Source organism: Myxine glutinosa, chromosome 6, assembly GCF_964187855.1.
Source record: "Myxine glutinosa chromosome 6, kmMyxGlut1.1, whole genome shotgun sequence".
Lineage (NCBI taxonomy): Eukaryota > Metazoa > Chordata > Myxini > Myxiniformes > Myxinidae > Myxine > Myxine glutinosa.
In genome coordinates this window covers 144,656,516-144,670,654 of record NC_136266.1, presented here as the reverse complement: position 1 = coordinate 144,670,654, position 14,139 = coordinate 144,656,516, and the positions used below count along the sequence as shown (strand labels likewise).

The 14,139-nt window shown below is 48.8% G+C and overlaps 1 protein-coding gene across 1 annotated transcript in view; it reads left to right on the top strand.

Annotated features, from left to right (window-relative positions):
* Nucleotides 1-6,628: 6,628 nt before the first annotated feature.
* LOC137430399 (uncharacterized) overlaps nt 6,629-14,139 on the top strand; it is a 66,690-nt gene continuing 59,179 nt past the window's right edge. Inside the window, exon 1 of the mRNA XM_068121244.2 lies at nt 6,629-6,817. Within this exon, the coding sequence (XP_067977345.2) occupies nt 6,803-6,817 (15 nt within the window). The 5' untranslated portion in view covers nt 6,629-6,802. The remainder of the gene's footprint in view (nt 6,818-14,139) is intronic.

The window sequence follows — 14,139 nt, the reverse complement described above, 5'->3', positions numbered from 1 at the left end:
GGAAAGTGGTTTTCAACACCAGTACAAGTGCGGAAAGTGGATTTTGCAACAATGACACAAGTGTGAAAAGTGGTTTTGCAACACTAACACAAGTGCAAAAAGTGGTTTCAACACTAGCACGAGTGCGGAAAGTGGTTTTCAATGCCAGCACAAGTGTGGAAATTGGTTTTGCAACACTACGACAAGTGCGAATTGTGGATTTCAACACAAGCGCAAGTGCGGAAAGTCGTTTCCAACACTAGCATGAGTGCGGAGAGTGGTTTTCAACACTTACACAAGTGTGGGAAGTGTTTTTCAACATGAGCACAAATGCAAAAAGGGTTTTTCAACACTAACATGAGAGCGAAAGTGGTTTTGCAACACCAACACAAGTGCAAAAATTGGTTTGGCAACACTAGCACAAGTGCAAAAAGTTGTTTTCAATACTAACCAAACAGCGAAAAGTTGTTTTCAACACCAGCACAAGTGCGGAAAGTGGTTTTTCAGCACTGGCACAAGTGTAGAACATGGTTTTCAACACGAACGCAGATGCGGAAATTGGTGTTCAACGCCATCACAAGTGTGGAAAGTGGTTTTGCAACACGAGCTAAAGTGGGGAAAGTGGTTTTCAATGCCAGCACAAGAGCGGAAAGTGGTTTTTGCAACAATAACACAAGTGCGAAAAGTGGTTTTCAACACTAACACACGTGCAAAAAGTTGTTTTCAACACGAGCACAAGTGCGGAAAGTGGTTTTGCAACATTAGCACAAGTGTAGAACGTGGTTTTCAACACGAGTGCAAGTGTGGAATGTGGTTTTCAATGCAAATCCACATACGAAAAGTGGTTATTCAACACTAACACAAGCACGAAAAGTGGTTTTGCAACACTAACACAAGTGCAGAAAGTAGTTTTCAACACCAACACGAGCGCGGAAAGTGTTTTTTCAACACCAACACGAGTGGGGAAAGTGGTTTTCAATACAAACTCAAGTACGAAAAGTGGTTATTCAACACTAACACGAGGGCGAAAAGTGGTTTTTCAACAGTAACACAAGTGCGAAAAGTGGTTTTTCAACACTAACACAAGTACGAAAATTGGTTTTCAACACCAACAGAAGTGCAAAAAGTGGTTTTCAACACAAACACCAGTACAACAAGTGGTTTTTCAACACAAACACGAGTGCAGAAAGTGGTTTTCAACACTAACACAAGTGCGGAAAGTAGTTTTCAACACTAACACAAGTGTGGAAAGTTGTTTTTCAGCACCAACACAAGTACGAAAAGTGGTTTTCAACACTAACACAAGTGCAAAAAGTGGTTTTTCAACACCAACACGAGTGCAGAAAGTTGTTTTCAACACAAGCACAAGTGCGGAAAGTGGTATTGCAACACTAGCACAAGTGTAGAACGTGGTTTTCAACATGAGCGCAAGTGTGGAAAGTGGTTTTGCAACACCAGTTCAAGTGCGGAGAGTGGTTTTTAACGCCAGCACAAGTGCGAAAAGTGGGTTTGAAACACTAACACAAGAGTGGAAAGTGGTTTTCAACACGAGTGCAAATGTGGAAAGTGGTTTTCAACGCCAGCACAAGTACGGAAAGTTGTTTTGCAATACTAGCACACGTGGGAAAAGTGGTTTTCAATGCCAGCTGTGGAATGTGGTTTTTCAACACTAGCTCAAGTGCGGAAAGTGGTTTTCATCGCCAGCACAAGTGCATAAAGTGGTTTTGCAACAATAACACAAGTGAGACAAGTGGTTTTGCAACATTCACACAAGTGCTAAATGTGGTTCGGAACACAAGAAGAAGTGCGAAAAGTGGTTTTCAATGCCAGCACTAGCGTGGAAAGTGGTTTTGCAACAGTAACACAAGTGCAAAACGTGGTTTTCAATGCCAGCACAAGTGCGGAAAATGGTTCTACAACACGAGCTCAAGTGCGGAAAGTGGTTTTCAACGCCAGCACAAGTGTGGAAAGTGGTTTTGCAACACTAACACAAGTGCAAAAAGTGGTATTCAATGCCAACACAAGTGCGAAAAGTGGTTTTCAACACCAGTGCGAGTGCAGAAAGTGGTTTTTGCAACAATGACACAAGTGTGAAAAGTGGTTTTGCAACACTAACACAAGTGCAAAAAGTGGTTTTCAACACTAGCACAAGTGCAGAAAGTGGTTTTGCAACATTAGCACAAGTGCGAAAAGTGGTTTTCAACACCAGTACAAGTGCGGAAAGTGGTTTTGCAACACTAACACAAGTGCAAAAAGTGGTTTTCAACACTAGCACGAGTGCTGAAAGTGGTTTTCAATGCCAGCACAAGTGTGGAAATTGGTTTTGCAACACTAAGACAAGTGCGAATTGTGGATTTCAACACTAGCGCAAGTGCGGAAAGTCGTTTCCAACACTAGCATGAGTGCGGAGAGTGGTTTTCAACACTTACACAAGTGTGGGAAGTGTTTTTCAACACGAGCGCAAATGCAAAAAGGGTTTTTCAACACTAACACAAGTGCGGACAGTAGTTTTCAACACTAACACAAGTGTAGAAAGTGGTTTTTCAACACCAACACAAGTACGAAAAGTGGTTTTCAACACTAACACAAGTGCAAAAAGTGGTTTTTCAACACCAACACGAGTGGGGAAAGTGGTTTTCAACACCAGTACAAGTGCGGAAAGTGGTTTTTGCAACAATGACACAAGTGTGAAAAGTGGTTTTGCAACACTAACACAAGTGCGAAAAGTGGTTTTTCAACACCAACACAAGTACGAAAAGTGGTTTTCAACACTAACACAAGTGCAAAAAGTGGTTTTTCAACACTAACCAAAGAGCGAAAAGTTGTTTTCAATACTAGCACAAGTGCGGAAAGTGGTTTTTCAACACTGGCACAAGTGTAGAACCTGGTTTTCAACACGAGCGCAGGTGCGGGAATTGGTGTTCAACGCCATCACAAGTGTGGAAAGTGGTTTTGCAACACGAGCTCAAGTGCGGAAAGTGGTTTTCAACGCCAGCACAGGAGCGGAAAGTGGTTTTTGCAACAATAACACAAGTGCGAAAAGTGGTTTTCAACACTAACACACGTGCAAAAAGTTGTTTTCAACACTAGCACAAGTGCGGAAAGTGGTTTTGCAACATTAGCACAAGTGTAGAACGTGGTTTTCAACACGAGTGCAAGGGTGGAATGTTGTTTTCAATGCAAATCCACATACGAAAAGTGGTTATTCAACACTAACACAAGCATGAAAAGTGGATTTGCAACACAACACAAGTACGAAAAGTGTTTCTCAACACTACCACAAGTGCGGAAAGTGGTTTTCAACACCAACACGAGTTCAGAAAGTGGTTTTCAACACTAACACAAGTTCGAAAAGTGTTTTTTCAACACTAACACAAGTGAGCGAAGTGTTTTTTCAACACTACCACAAGTGCGGAAAGTGGTTTTCAACACCACCACGAGTGCGGAAAGTGGTTTTCAACACTAATACAAGTACGAAAAGTGTTTTCTCAACACTACCACAAATGCGGAAAGTGGTTTTCAACACCACCGCGAGTGCGGAAAGTGGTTTTCAACACTAACACAAGTTCGAAAAGTGTTTTCTCAACACTACCACAAGTGCGGAAAGTGGTTTTCAACACCACCACGAGTGCGGAAAGTGGTTTTCAACACTAATACAAGTACGAAAAATGTTTTTTCAACAGTACCACAAGTGCGGAAAGTAGTTTTCAACACTAACACAAGTGCGCAAAGTGTTTTTTTCAACACCAACACGAGTGCAGAAAGTGGTTTTCAACACTTAACACAAGTACGAAAACTGTTTTTTCAACACCAACACGAGTGCGGAAAGTGGTTTTCAATACAAACCCAAGTACGAAAAGTGGTTTTCAACACCAACACAAGTGCAAAAAGTGGTTTTCAACACAAACACCAGTGCAACAAGTGGTTTTTCAACACAAACACGAGTGCGGAAAGAGGTTTTCAACACTAACACAAGTGCGGAAAGTAGTTTTCAACACTAACACAAGTGTAGAAAGTGGTTTTTCAACACCAACACAAGTACGAAAAGTGGTTTTCAACACTAACACAAGTGCAAAAAGTGGTTTTTCAACACCAACACGAGTGGGGAAAGTGGTTTTCAACACTAACACAAGTGCGGAAAGTAGTTTTCAACACTAACACGTGGTGAAAGTAGTTTTAAACACTAACACAAGTGCGGAAAGTGGTTTTCAACACTACCACAAGTGTAGAAAGTGGTTTTTCAACACCAACACGAGTGCGGAAAGTGGTTTTCAATAAAAACCCAAGAACGAAAAGTGATTATTCAACACGAACACCAGTGCGAAAAGTGTTTTTTCAACAATAACAGAAGTGCGGAAAGTGGTTTTCAACCCTGGCATGAACGCGAAAAGTGTTTTTTCAAAAATAACAAATGTGCGGAAAGTGGTTAACACTAACACAAGTGCGAAAAATGGTTTTTCAACACCAACACGAGTGCGGAAAGTGGTTTTCAACACAAACTCAAGCACAAAAAGTGGTTATTCAACACTAACCCAACTATGAAAAGTGGTTATTCAACACTAACACAAGTGCGGGAAGTTGTTTTCAACACTAACACAAGTACGAAAAGTAGTTTTCAACACTAACACAAGTGCGGAAAGTAGTTTTCAACACTAACACAAGCGTGCAAAGTGTTTTTTCAACACCAACACGAGTGCGGAAAGTGGTTTTCAATACAAACCCAAGTATGAATAGTGGTTACTCAACACTACCGCAAGTGTGGAAAGTTGTTTTATCAACACCAACACAAGTGCGAAAAGTGGTTTTCAACACTAGCATGAGTGCAAAAAGTGGTTTTCAACACTAACACAAGTACGAAAAGTGGTTTTTCAACACTACCGCAAGTGTGGAAAGTTGTTTTTCAATACCAACACAAGTACGAAAAGTGGTTTTCAACACTAACACAAGTGCAAAAAGTGGTTTTTCAACACCAACACGAGTGCAGAAAGTGGTTTTCAACACTAACACAAGTGCGGAAAGTGGTTTTCAACACTACCACAAGTGTGGAAAGTGGTTTTTCAACACCAACACGAGCGCGGAAAGTGGTTTTCAACATTAACACAAGTGCGAAAAGTTGTTTTCAACACTAACACAAGTACGAAAAGTGTTTTTTCAACACTAACACAAGTGCGGGAAGTTGTTTTCAACACTAACACAAGTACGAAAAGTGTTTTTTTCAACACTAACACAAGTGCGAAAAGTTGTTTTCAACACTAACACAAGTACGAAAAGTGTTTCTTCAACACTAACACAAGTGCGGAATGTAGTTTTCAACACTACCACAAGTACGAAAAGTGGTTTTCAACACTACCACAAGTGCGGAAAGTGGTTTTCAACACCAACACTAGTGCGAAAAATGGTTTTCAAAGCAAACCCAAGTGCGAAAAGTGGTTTTCAATACTGGCATTATGTTCTAAACACTTGCATAACTGGCATTATTCTAAAAGATACATCTTCGGATGAGGCACTCGTGGTTTAGTTATGCTATCAGCCAATTGATTACGAAAATATTTTATGATAATCTTTCATTGATTTTAATTATGCAATTAATCAATCAATTATTGTGCACCTCTCCCTCCAAATGCAGTCTCTATGAGCTGCACAGCGGTGTTGCCGGGCGCCAGGCAATACCGCGCTGGAGGATATTTAATTATTTCGCATGGGGGCGGTGTACTTTGAATGTATCTGTACTTGTTATTTTGCTTCCGCCCCTTCCCCCGCCCTCCACTTGGGATTAGATAGGGATATCTGTTGGGGCGTGTGTTTGTCGTTTCCATGTCGTTTTGGCGCCTGTCTGTCTTTAATTACTTATTCTTTACCCCTACATGTCCGTGGAATTTTCCTATTGTTTTTGTGCTGCTTGGTTGTATATCCTGTGTTTTGGTTTATCCTTAGTAAAGGATTTGCATTCATTGTGAACTTGCATTGCATTGCTGGATTTGCCAACATTTGCATACTGTGTATCGATGAGTGGTGGTGTAAAGTTGCGTCAGCACTCGGATGAAAATATCTGATTGGTTATAACCATTGGTCTGATTCTGATCTGATTCTGATCTGATCTGGTCTGATGATTGGATTGGTCTGATTGCTTAAACGGAGCGACTCACAATCGAGGAACATATTGACCTCCCGAGCATGTCAATTAGGACCTCCGGAGCAAGAGGCTGTACCCCGAGCCTTCTACCCAAGGGCCAGGTCGTAACACGTGCCATATGACGTCATAATTGCGAATAAAAAAAATATTTGACAGGCGGAGGCGCTCCCCTGATCAATTTGCGTGACAAATGGACCAACGGTTGCCGATAAAATGAATTTTTAAAATGCAGACTCCGACGCACCCGTTCGCCGAACTCTGTTTTTCACTTGGTGAGCGCACGGAGACAACTCAATGAAAGGTCATTGTTCTGATAGACCGTGAATGGGAGTGGTAAAATGGCCGATCTGTGGCTTCAGTCGTTCATATAACACCTATTGGCCAATGAGCAGTAAACTCCGATCGTGACGGCTTCGTAAAGCAAATTTAAAAAATGAAAAGCAAAACCTTTATGTCCAATGCACCACAAACAATAAAAGTGATTACGTCGAGGAGGAAAAGAAGAATGTGCTCGAAGAGGAAGGACGTAAAGAACTTCCGGGTGATCTTCTTGTAAACTTCACACTGTAACGAAGGTTCACGTGTCGGGTCGGATCTGAAGAAGTTTGTTCGAAGATTCTCATTTTATTATTGACACTGAGAAAGATCTGTAAACGTTTATTTAAAGATAAAAGCATTTTCTGTTCGTTGATGACGGCAATGAAGGTAAGTTAAACGAGTTTTTATTAAATGTATGTAAGTTAAACGAGTTTTTATTAAATGTATGTTGAGGTACCGGTATTTGATTGTTCATTTAATGAGGTGTTTTTCGCTCCTTTTGTTGTATTCATTACATTATTTAATATCACGTCATCACTAAAATTCTCATAACGATGGTTAAACCTCATTCTTCCTTTTTACTACGAAACATCCAGATACTTTTTTAAAATCAACTTGTGTGTCCAATGACCATTGTCACCTCTAAATGAGGAGGTGTAATAAGTATACGATGTACAATTACCTACTTTACCTGTTCTGGTGGATATTTTACGTTCACAACCTAAATGGAGGTGGAAAACCTGATTCATAATCCAAAAATCTCAAAAAGATCCTGTGGGTCTAAAATGTGACATTCCTGATTAACATTCCACCAACATTCCATCCTTAGTTATATTGGAATCCACAGGGATATATGATTCTGGAATTCCAAAACTCAGAGGATACGGTGCTGTTGAAGGAGCTCGGGCTCCCACGTCGATCGGAAGAATGGACGCGACAAAAAGCTGGAATTCGTCCGAGTTGCTTTATTCAAACAAAACACTCAGGTACTCTGAAAAGCCCGTTTATCGGGCAGCAATATATATACACACATTATCCCGGAGCGTTTGGCCAGGAAAGGCGAGAGGGGGCATGCCCGGGCGTCCCGACCGAGGCCTGGCAAGTTGAGCGCGGGCCTGCCCGGGCGTCCTGGACGAGCCCGGCATGGTGATCGCTCCGCGTCCTTGATAGGTGCAAGGCGATTGTGAAAACCCAGCGGTAGCCGCTACACACGTCCCCCCAGAATCGACTTGCACCGGCAGGGTCAATTTGAGGGGGGTCCTGATGACCCGGCCGAAGCGACCCCTGGCGGGTCGTGGGGGGGGGGGGGTCCGGTGTGGTGGTGGGCGGTCGAGTGGGGGGCACCGTGGACGGGGGGTGGCCTCGCCGCGGCGGAACGGCCACCCGTGGTGGTTGGTCGACGTCCACGTGTGCCGGCTTGAGGCGGTCCACCGCAATCCGGTCTGACCTGCCGCCGATGTCGATGACGAACGACTTGTCGTCCCATCGCAGGACCCGGAAGGGCCCGTCGTACGGCGGCCAGAGTGGCCCCCGATGTGCGTCGTGACGCACAAAAACATACTCCGCTGTGTGAAGTGCTGGGGGGACGTAGGACTGGGGGTCACCGTGGTGGGATGTTGGCACGGGGGCAAACCGTCGGGCGGCCTCCTGGAGGTCCGAGCGCTGGTGAGCTGCGGACCAGGGACTGGTAGCGTTGGGCACGAATTCGCCCGGGACGCGTAGCGCCTGGCCGTAGACAAGCTCGGCGGTGGATGCCTGGAGGTCCTCCTTGGGGGCCGTGCGGAGGCCCAAAAGGACCCACGGCAGCCGGTCGGCCCAACCGCCGTCTTGAAGGCCGGCCATGAGCGCGCCTTCATGGAGCGGTGGAATCGCTCGCACAACCCGTTTGCTTGGGGGTGGTAGGCCGTAGTACGGTGGAGCTTGACCCCCAGGTTGCGGGCGACCGCGCCCCACAGCTCGGAGGTGAACTGTGGTCCGCGGTCTGACGAGATGTGCGCCGAAGCGGGCGACCCAGGTGGCGATGAAAGCCTGCGCCACGTCGGCGGTGGTGGTGGAGACGAGGGGAACGGCCTCCGGCCACCTGGTGGTCCTGTCCACCATGGTGAGCAGGTGTGTGAACCCCCATGACGGGGGGAGGGGGCCCACCAGATCCACGTTGACGTGGTTGAAACGTCGTTCGGGCAGGGTGAAAGGTGCCAGCGGGGCCTGGGTGTGTCGGTGGACCTTGGCCCGTTGGCAGGCTGTGCAGGTGCTGGTCCAATCGCGGACGTCCCGACGAAGGCCGTGCCAGACGAATCGCGCCGACACCAGCTTCTGGGAAGCTTTCCGGCCCGGGTGGGAAAGGCCGTGGAGGGAGGCGAAGATGCGGCGTTGCCAGGTGACGGGCACGATGGGGCGAGGCTGGCCTTGGGAGACGTCGCAGAGCAGGACAGTGTCCGCGAAGGGGATGTCGGCCAGGCGGAGGCCCGTGTCCGCCGCCCGGAGGGCTTGCACCGTGGTGTCGGTGGTTTGGTCCGCCGCCATAAGCGCGAAGTCCACGCCCAGGTGGACCGCGTTCGCGCTGGCCCGGGAAAGACAGTCGGCCACGGCATTGTTTTTGCCGGGCGACGTGCCGGATGTCCGTGGTAAACTCCGACACGGCGGAGAGGTGGCGCTGTTGGCGGGCCGACCACGGCTCCGTGACCTTGGCCATTGCGTAAACCAACGGCTTGTGGTCGACGAACGCCGTGAAAGGTCGGCCCTCCAGGAGGTGGCGGAAATGGCGGACGGCCAGGTGTAGACCGAGGAGCTCACGGTCAAACGTGCTGTATTTGAGCTCGTTCGGCCGGAGCTGCTGGCTGAAAAAAGCGAGTGGCTGCCAAACCCCGTTCACCCATTGCTCATGTACGGCGCCCACCGCGTAGTCGGAGGCATCCGTGGTGAGGGAGATGGGAGCGTTGAGCACCGGGTGAGCGAGCAGTGTTGCGTCGGCGAGGGCCCGCTTTGAGCTTTGGAAGGCCGCGTCCATTGCTGCGGACCAGGCGACGTCGTGCTTGGCCGGCTTGCCCCGGAGGGCTTTGTAGAGGTTGCCGCATGAGTTGAGCAGCGCGGGGCACGAAGCGGTGATAAAAATTCACCATTCGCAGGAATTCCTGCAGGGCCTTTATGGTGCGGGGACGCGGGAACGTGGTGATGGCCTCGACCTTGGTTGGCAGCGGCACGGCCCCGTTCTTGGTGATGTGGTGGCCCAAAAAATCAACGGCCGTCGTGCCGAAGTGGCATTTGGCCGGGTTGACGATGAGGCCGTGCTCGCTGAGGCGCCCGAACAGTGTTCGGAGGTGGAGGAGGTGCTCGGCCCGGGACGTACTGGCGACGAGGATGTCGTCCAGGTAAACGAAAAGGAACGGCAGGTCACGCAGCACGCCGTCCATCAAGCGCTGGAACGCCTGAGCCGCGTTCTTGAGACCAAACGGCATCCGTAAGAATTCGAATAAGCCGAACGGCGTGATGACTGCCGTTTTAGGGACGTCGGCCGCCCTGACAGGTACCTGGTGATATCCCCGTATGAGATCAATTTTCGAAAGAATGACCCGTCCCGCCAGACGGGCGGAGAAGTCTTGGATGTGCGGGATCGGATACCTGTCGGGGGTGGTAGCGTCGTTAAGGCGGCGGTAGTCGCCAGCCGCCCCCTGGCTTTGGGACGATGTGTAGTGGCGAAGCCCACGCGCTATCGGAGCACCGCACGATGCCGAGGTGTTCTAAAGCGTCGAACTCGGCTTTGGCCACGGCGAGCTTGGCTGGGTCGAGGCGGCGGGCTCTGGCGTAGACCGGCGGGCCCGTGGTTGGTATGTGGTGCTCGATCCCATGCCGTACTGCGACGGCCGAAAACGTCGGCCGCGTGAGGGCCGGGAACTCCGTGAGCAGGCGAGCAAACTCGTTTGCCGCCGGGAGGGCGCATGCCAGCTCGTTCGGCGCGGAGCTGCTCAATGTGCATACCAGGGAGCTGAAGGTTTCGGCGTTGATTAAACGACGCCGTTGGACGTCCACCAGCAGTCCGTGTGCGCAGAGGAAGTCGGCGCCTAGCAGAGCCATGGGCACGTTTGCGGTTACAAACGTCCAAGCAAAGCGTTGGCCGCCGAAGCAGAGGGTGACGTTGCGCGGGCCGAAGGTGCGGATGGCCGATCCGTTGGCCGCAACCAAGGAGGGGCCGCAAACCGCGGACTGCCTGTCCTGGTCAGAGGCGGGTATGACGCTCAGTTGGGCGCCAGTGTCGCACAGGAAGCGCCGTCCGGACGCTTTATCCGTGATGAACAGTAAGTTGCCCATGTGGCCGGCGCTCATGGCTGGTAATGAACGCCGGCCCGGCCGTTTCCCGGCCTGCCGAAGGTGCATGGGGGTCGGCATGTCCGGGCCTTCTGTCCGAACCTGGCATGATAGTAACACCATGCTTGGTCAGGTGGAGGCCCCGGTCGTCGTGCTGGAGGTGGTCGGCTCGGTGTAGCGGCCGCCAATTGCGTCGGCAGTTCGGTCGTCGGCCGTGCCGGGTGCTCGGGCGCCATGGGTGTTGCGTCGGACGGCGGTGGGCCCCAGGTCGCTGCTGCGATGCGCTGGCCTGCGGCGGAGATCTTGTCGGCTTCCCTGGCAAGGGCACGGGGATCCGTGATCGTCGTGCTTGCCAGGGCGAGGCGTACCGGGCTAGGCAGCTGACGGAGGAACAGCTCCCGGAACAGGAATGCCGGAGAGTGCTCGCCGAGCAGCGAAAGCATGTAGTCCATTCGCTCGGAAGGGCGCGTGTCGCCGAGCTCGAGCAGGCGCCGTGCGCGTTCCGCCGATGGGAGGGCGAAAGCGTCGAGGAGGAGCTTTTTAATCGCGCCGTATTTGTCAGCGGCTGGCGGGCTCTCGAGGAGGCTCAGGGCGCGGGCCGCGGTGGCTGAACCGAGCGCTGCTACCACATGGTGGAAGCCGGTGTCGTCGGCCGTGATGCCTTGCAGGGCGAACAGGGAGTCCGCCTGTGCGAACCAAACCGCCGCGTGAGCCTCCCAGAAGGTAGGCAGTTTAAGGGCCACTGCCGTGTCCATGGCGGTAGGTCACCAATGAAGGAGCTCGGGCTCCCACGTCGATCGGAAGAATGGACGCGACAAAAAGCTGGAATTCGTCCGAGTTGCTTTATTCAAACAAAACACTCAGGTACTCTGAAAAGCCCGTTTATCGGGCAGCAATATATATACACACATTATCCCGGAGCGTTTGGCCAGGAAAGGCGAGAGGGGGCGTGGTCGAGCGTCCTGGCTGCGGCCTGGCAAGTTGAGGGCGAGCCTGCCCGGGCGTCCTGGACGAGCCCGGCATGGTGATCGCTCCGCGTCCTTGATAGGTGCAAGGCGATTGTGAAAACCCAGCGGTAGCCGCTACACTGTCCCTGCCGTGCTTCACCATGGCAAGGGACCAGAATTCATAGACCAAGTACCATATGCATAGAGGTCGGCTCAAATTTGGGCGCCATGTTCGTGGCCCCACAAAACTCAACAAGCGTTACGCCTTGGTCCCCCATCGGTGAAGTGATGCGAGTTGACAAAGAGGAAGACGCAAGGTGGCCATCTTGGATTTTGACGTGGCGACCCAATTTTCCATAGCGTTCTTCCTTATGCGTAGATACACCCACACACCAGATTAGAAGTTAGTTCGTTTATTTTTCAAGATATTTCGCTCACAAGGTTCAGACATATATACGGTGGCGGCCATCTTGGATTTTGACTTGGCGACCCAATTTTCAATAGCGTTCTTCCTTATGCCTCGATACACCCACACACCCGATTAGAAGTTAGTATAGTTCATTTATTTTTCAAGATATTCCGCTCACAAGGTTCAGACATTTACTTTTCAAGATATCGCACTCACAAGGTTTAGATATGGTGACAGCCATCTTGGATTTTGACGTGGCGACCTAATTTTCAAACGGGTTCTTCCATATGCCTTGTTGCACCCACACACCAAATTAGAATTCGGTCCTTCGCTTACTTTTATAAAGATATTGCAGTGCACGTACGCACGCATGGAAGCATGCACAGACGCACACACGGATGGAGGGTAAAACCATAGTCCCCCTTTCGCTCCGCGGTGCGACGGGGGACAAAAACTGAGGGTGGGGATGAGAAATGGGGAATGTACAGGGATAACACCAGGGTGTTAAAAAAAAAAAGAAAACTTTTTGGGGTGGGGGTTCAGGGAGGGTGGGGAGTGGGTGGACGAGACGGTTTTGGTGTGAAGAATACACAACATTAACCACACACTATCCCTTGACAAGATCCTCGCTACCCTTCACCACTGCCTACCCTCACTACCCCCCAACACCACTGAATGCCCTCACTACCCCATCACCACTTAATGCACTCGCTGCCCTTCACCACCGCATGCACCCCCTACACCTTCACCACCGCATGCACCCCCTACACCTTCACCGCTGCCTGTCCTCACAACCCTCGCACCACTGCCTGCACCCGCTACCCCCTCATAAGGTATTCAAAAGTTGAACAAATCCAAGGGAGGTGCAAAGCGCCCCTTCCTTTATATGGGATAGTTTTTCTGTATGCAGCTTTTACATGGGGACTGAAAATACGTTTCTCGGCTTCTACTGGACCAAATTGGCTGCAAATTTCAGAAGTAAATGCTTTGCACGTTGAGGTAATATGTTCCAAATTTCAGCAATGTCCGTTTATGCATTCTTTAGTTATATTTAGAAAACCCTCGAAATCACATTGGTGTCTGTCCGTCCGTCCACCTATAATGTGTTGGCGCTCATATCTCAAGGACTATACATTGAAACTAGCTGAAACTTGGAAAAAACGTCGGCCAATAGGTCGAGTTAATGACTTTCGAAACAAATTCCACCTAAGTGCTACAGTTTTTGCTTTCAAATTAAATATGTACAAATATATACATAAATAAATATATAAAAATATATACACACTTTATTACTCTTCAAAATATTATTACGCCTAATGGATAAAGCATCAGACTCTTAAGCTGGGGATTGTGGGTTCAAATCCTGTCTGGGTTGAATATTGTTTCCCCTTACTTTTTCAAGTCTTTTATACCTTCTTGAAAAATGAGCAAATAAACATCTTGTACAATGAGTAAATGCATTTTGTTCGTATTTATAACGTAATTATTCTTAAATCTCTTATTGTATGGAAATCAAGGGAGGAGGGCTCCCCTTCCTTTTTTTCAACGTTTTCTCTGTATGCAACTTTAACATGAGGATTGAAAATTTATTTCTCGGCTTCTACTGGTATATTGTACAGTGGAACCTTGACTTACGAGTTTAATTCGTTCCGTGACCGAGCTCGTAACTCAAATTGCTCGTATCTCAAATCAAATTTCCCCATTGAAATGCATTGAAATGCTATTAATCCGTTCCAGCCCGCCAAAAACCACACCAATTTTTTTTTTAATATACAGTATATATAAAAATATCTCGCGCTTTATATTTCACCTGTATGCAGCATACAAGTTGGCAGGATGGCCTGGACTGGAGGTACGCACACTTGACTCTAAAGTCTAAACTGTCCAGCCTGGGTTTGAATCCCGACCCAGCTATAACCTGTCATGGGTGAATCACAGGCAGGGTGATTCATCAATGTGTGTACCGCTAAACTGGGCGCCCCGTTTGCGTCCCATTAGTTGTTGGATGTTAAGGATCTCACCGTGTTTTCCACAAAGAGAAGGCGAGTTAT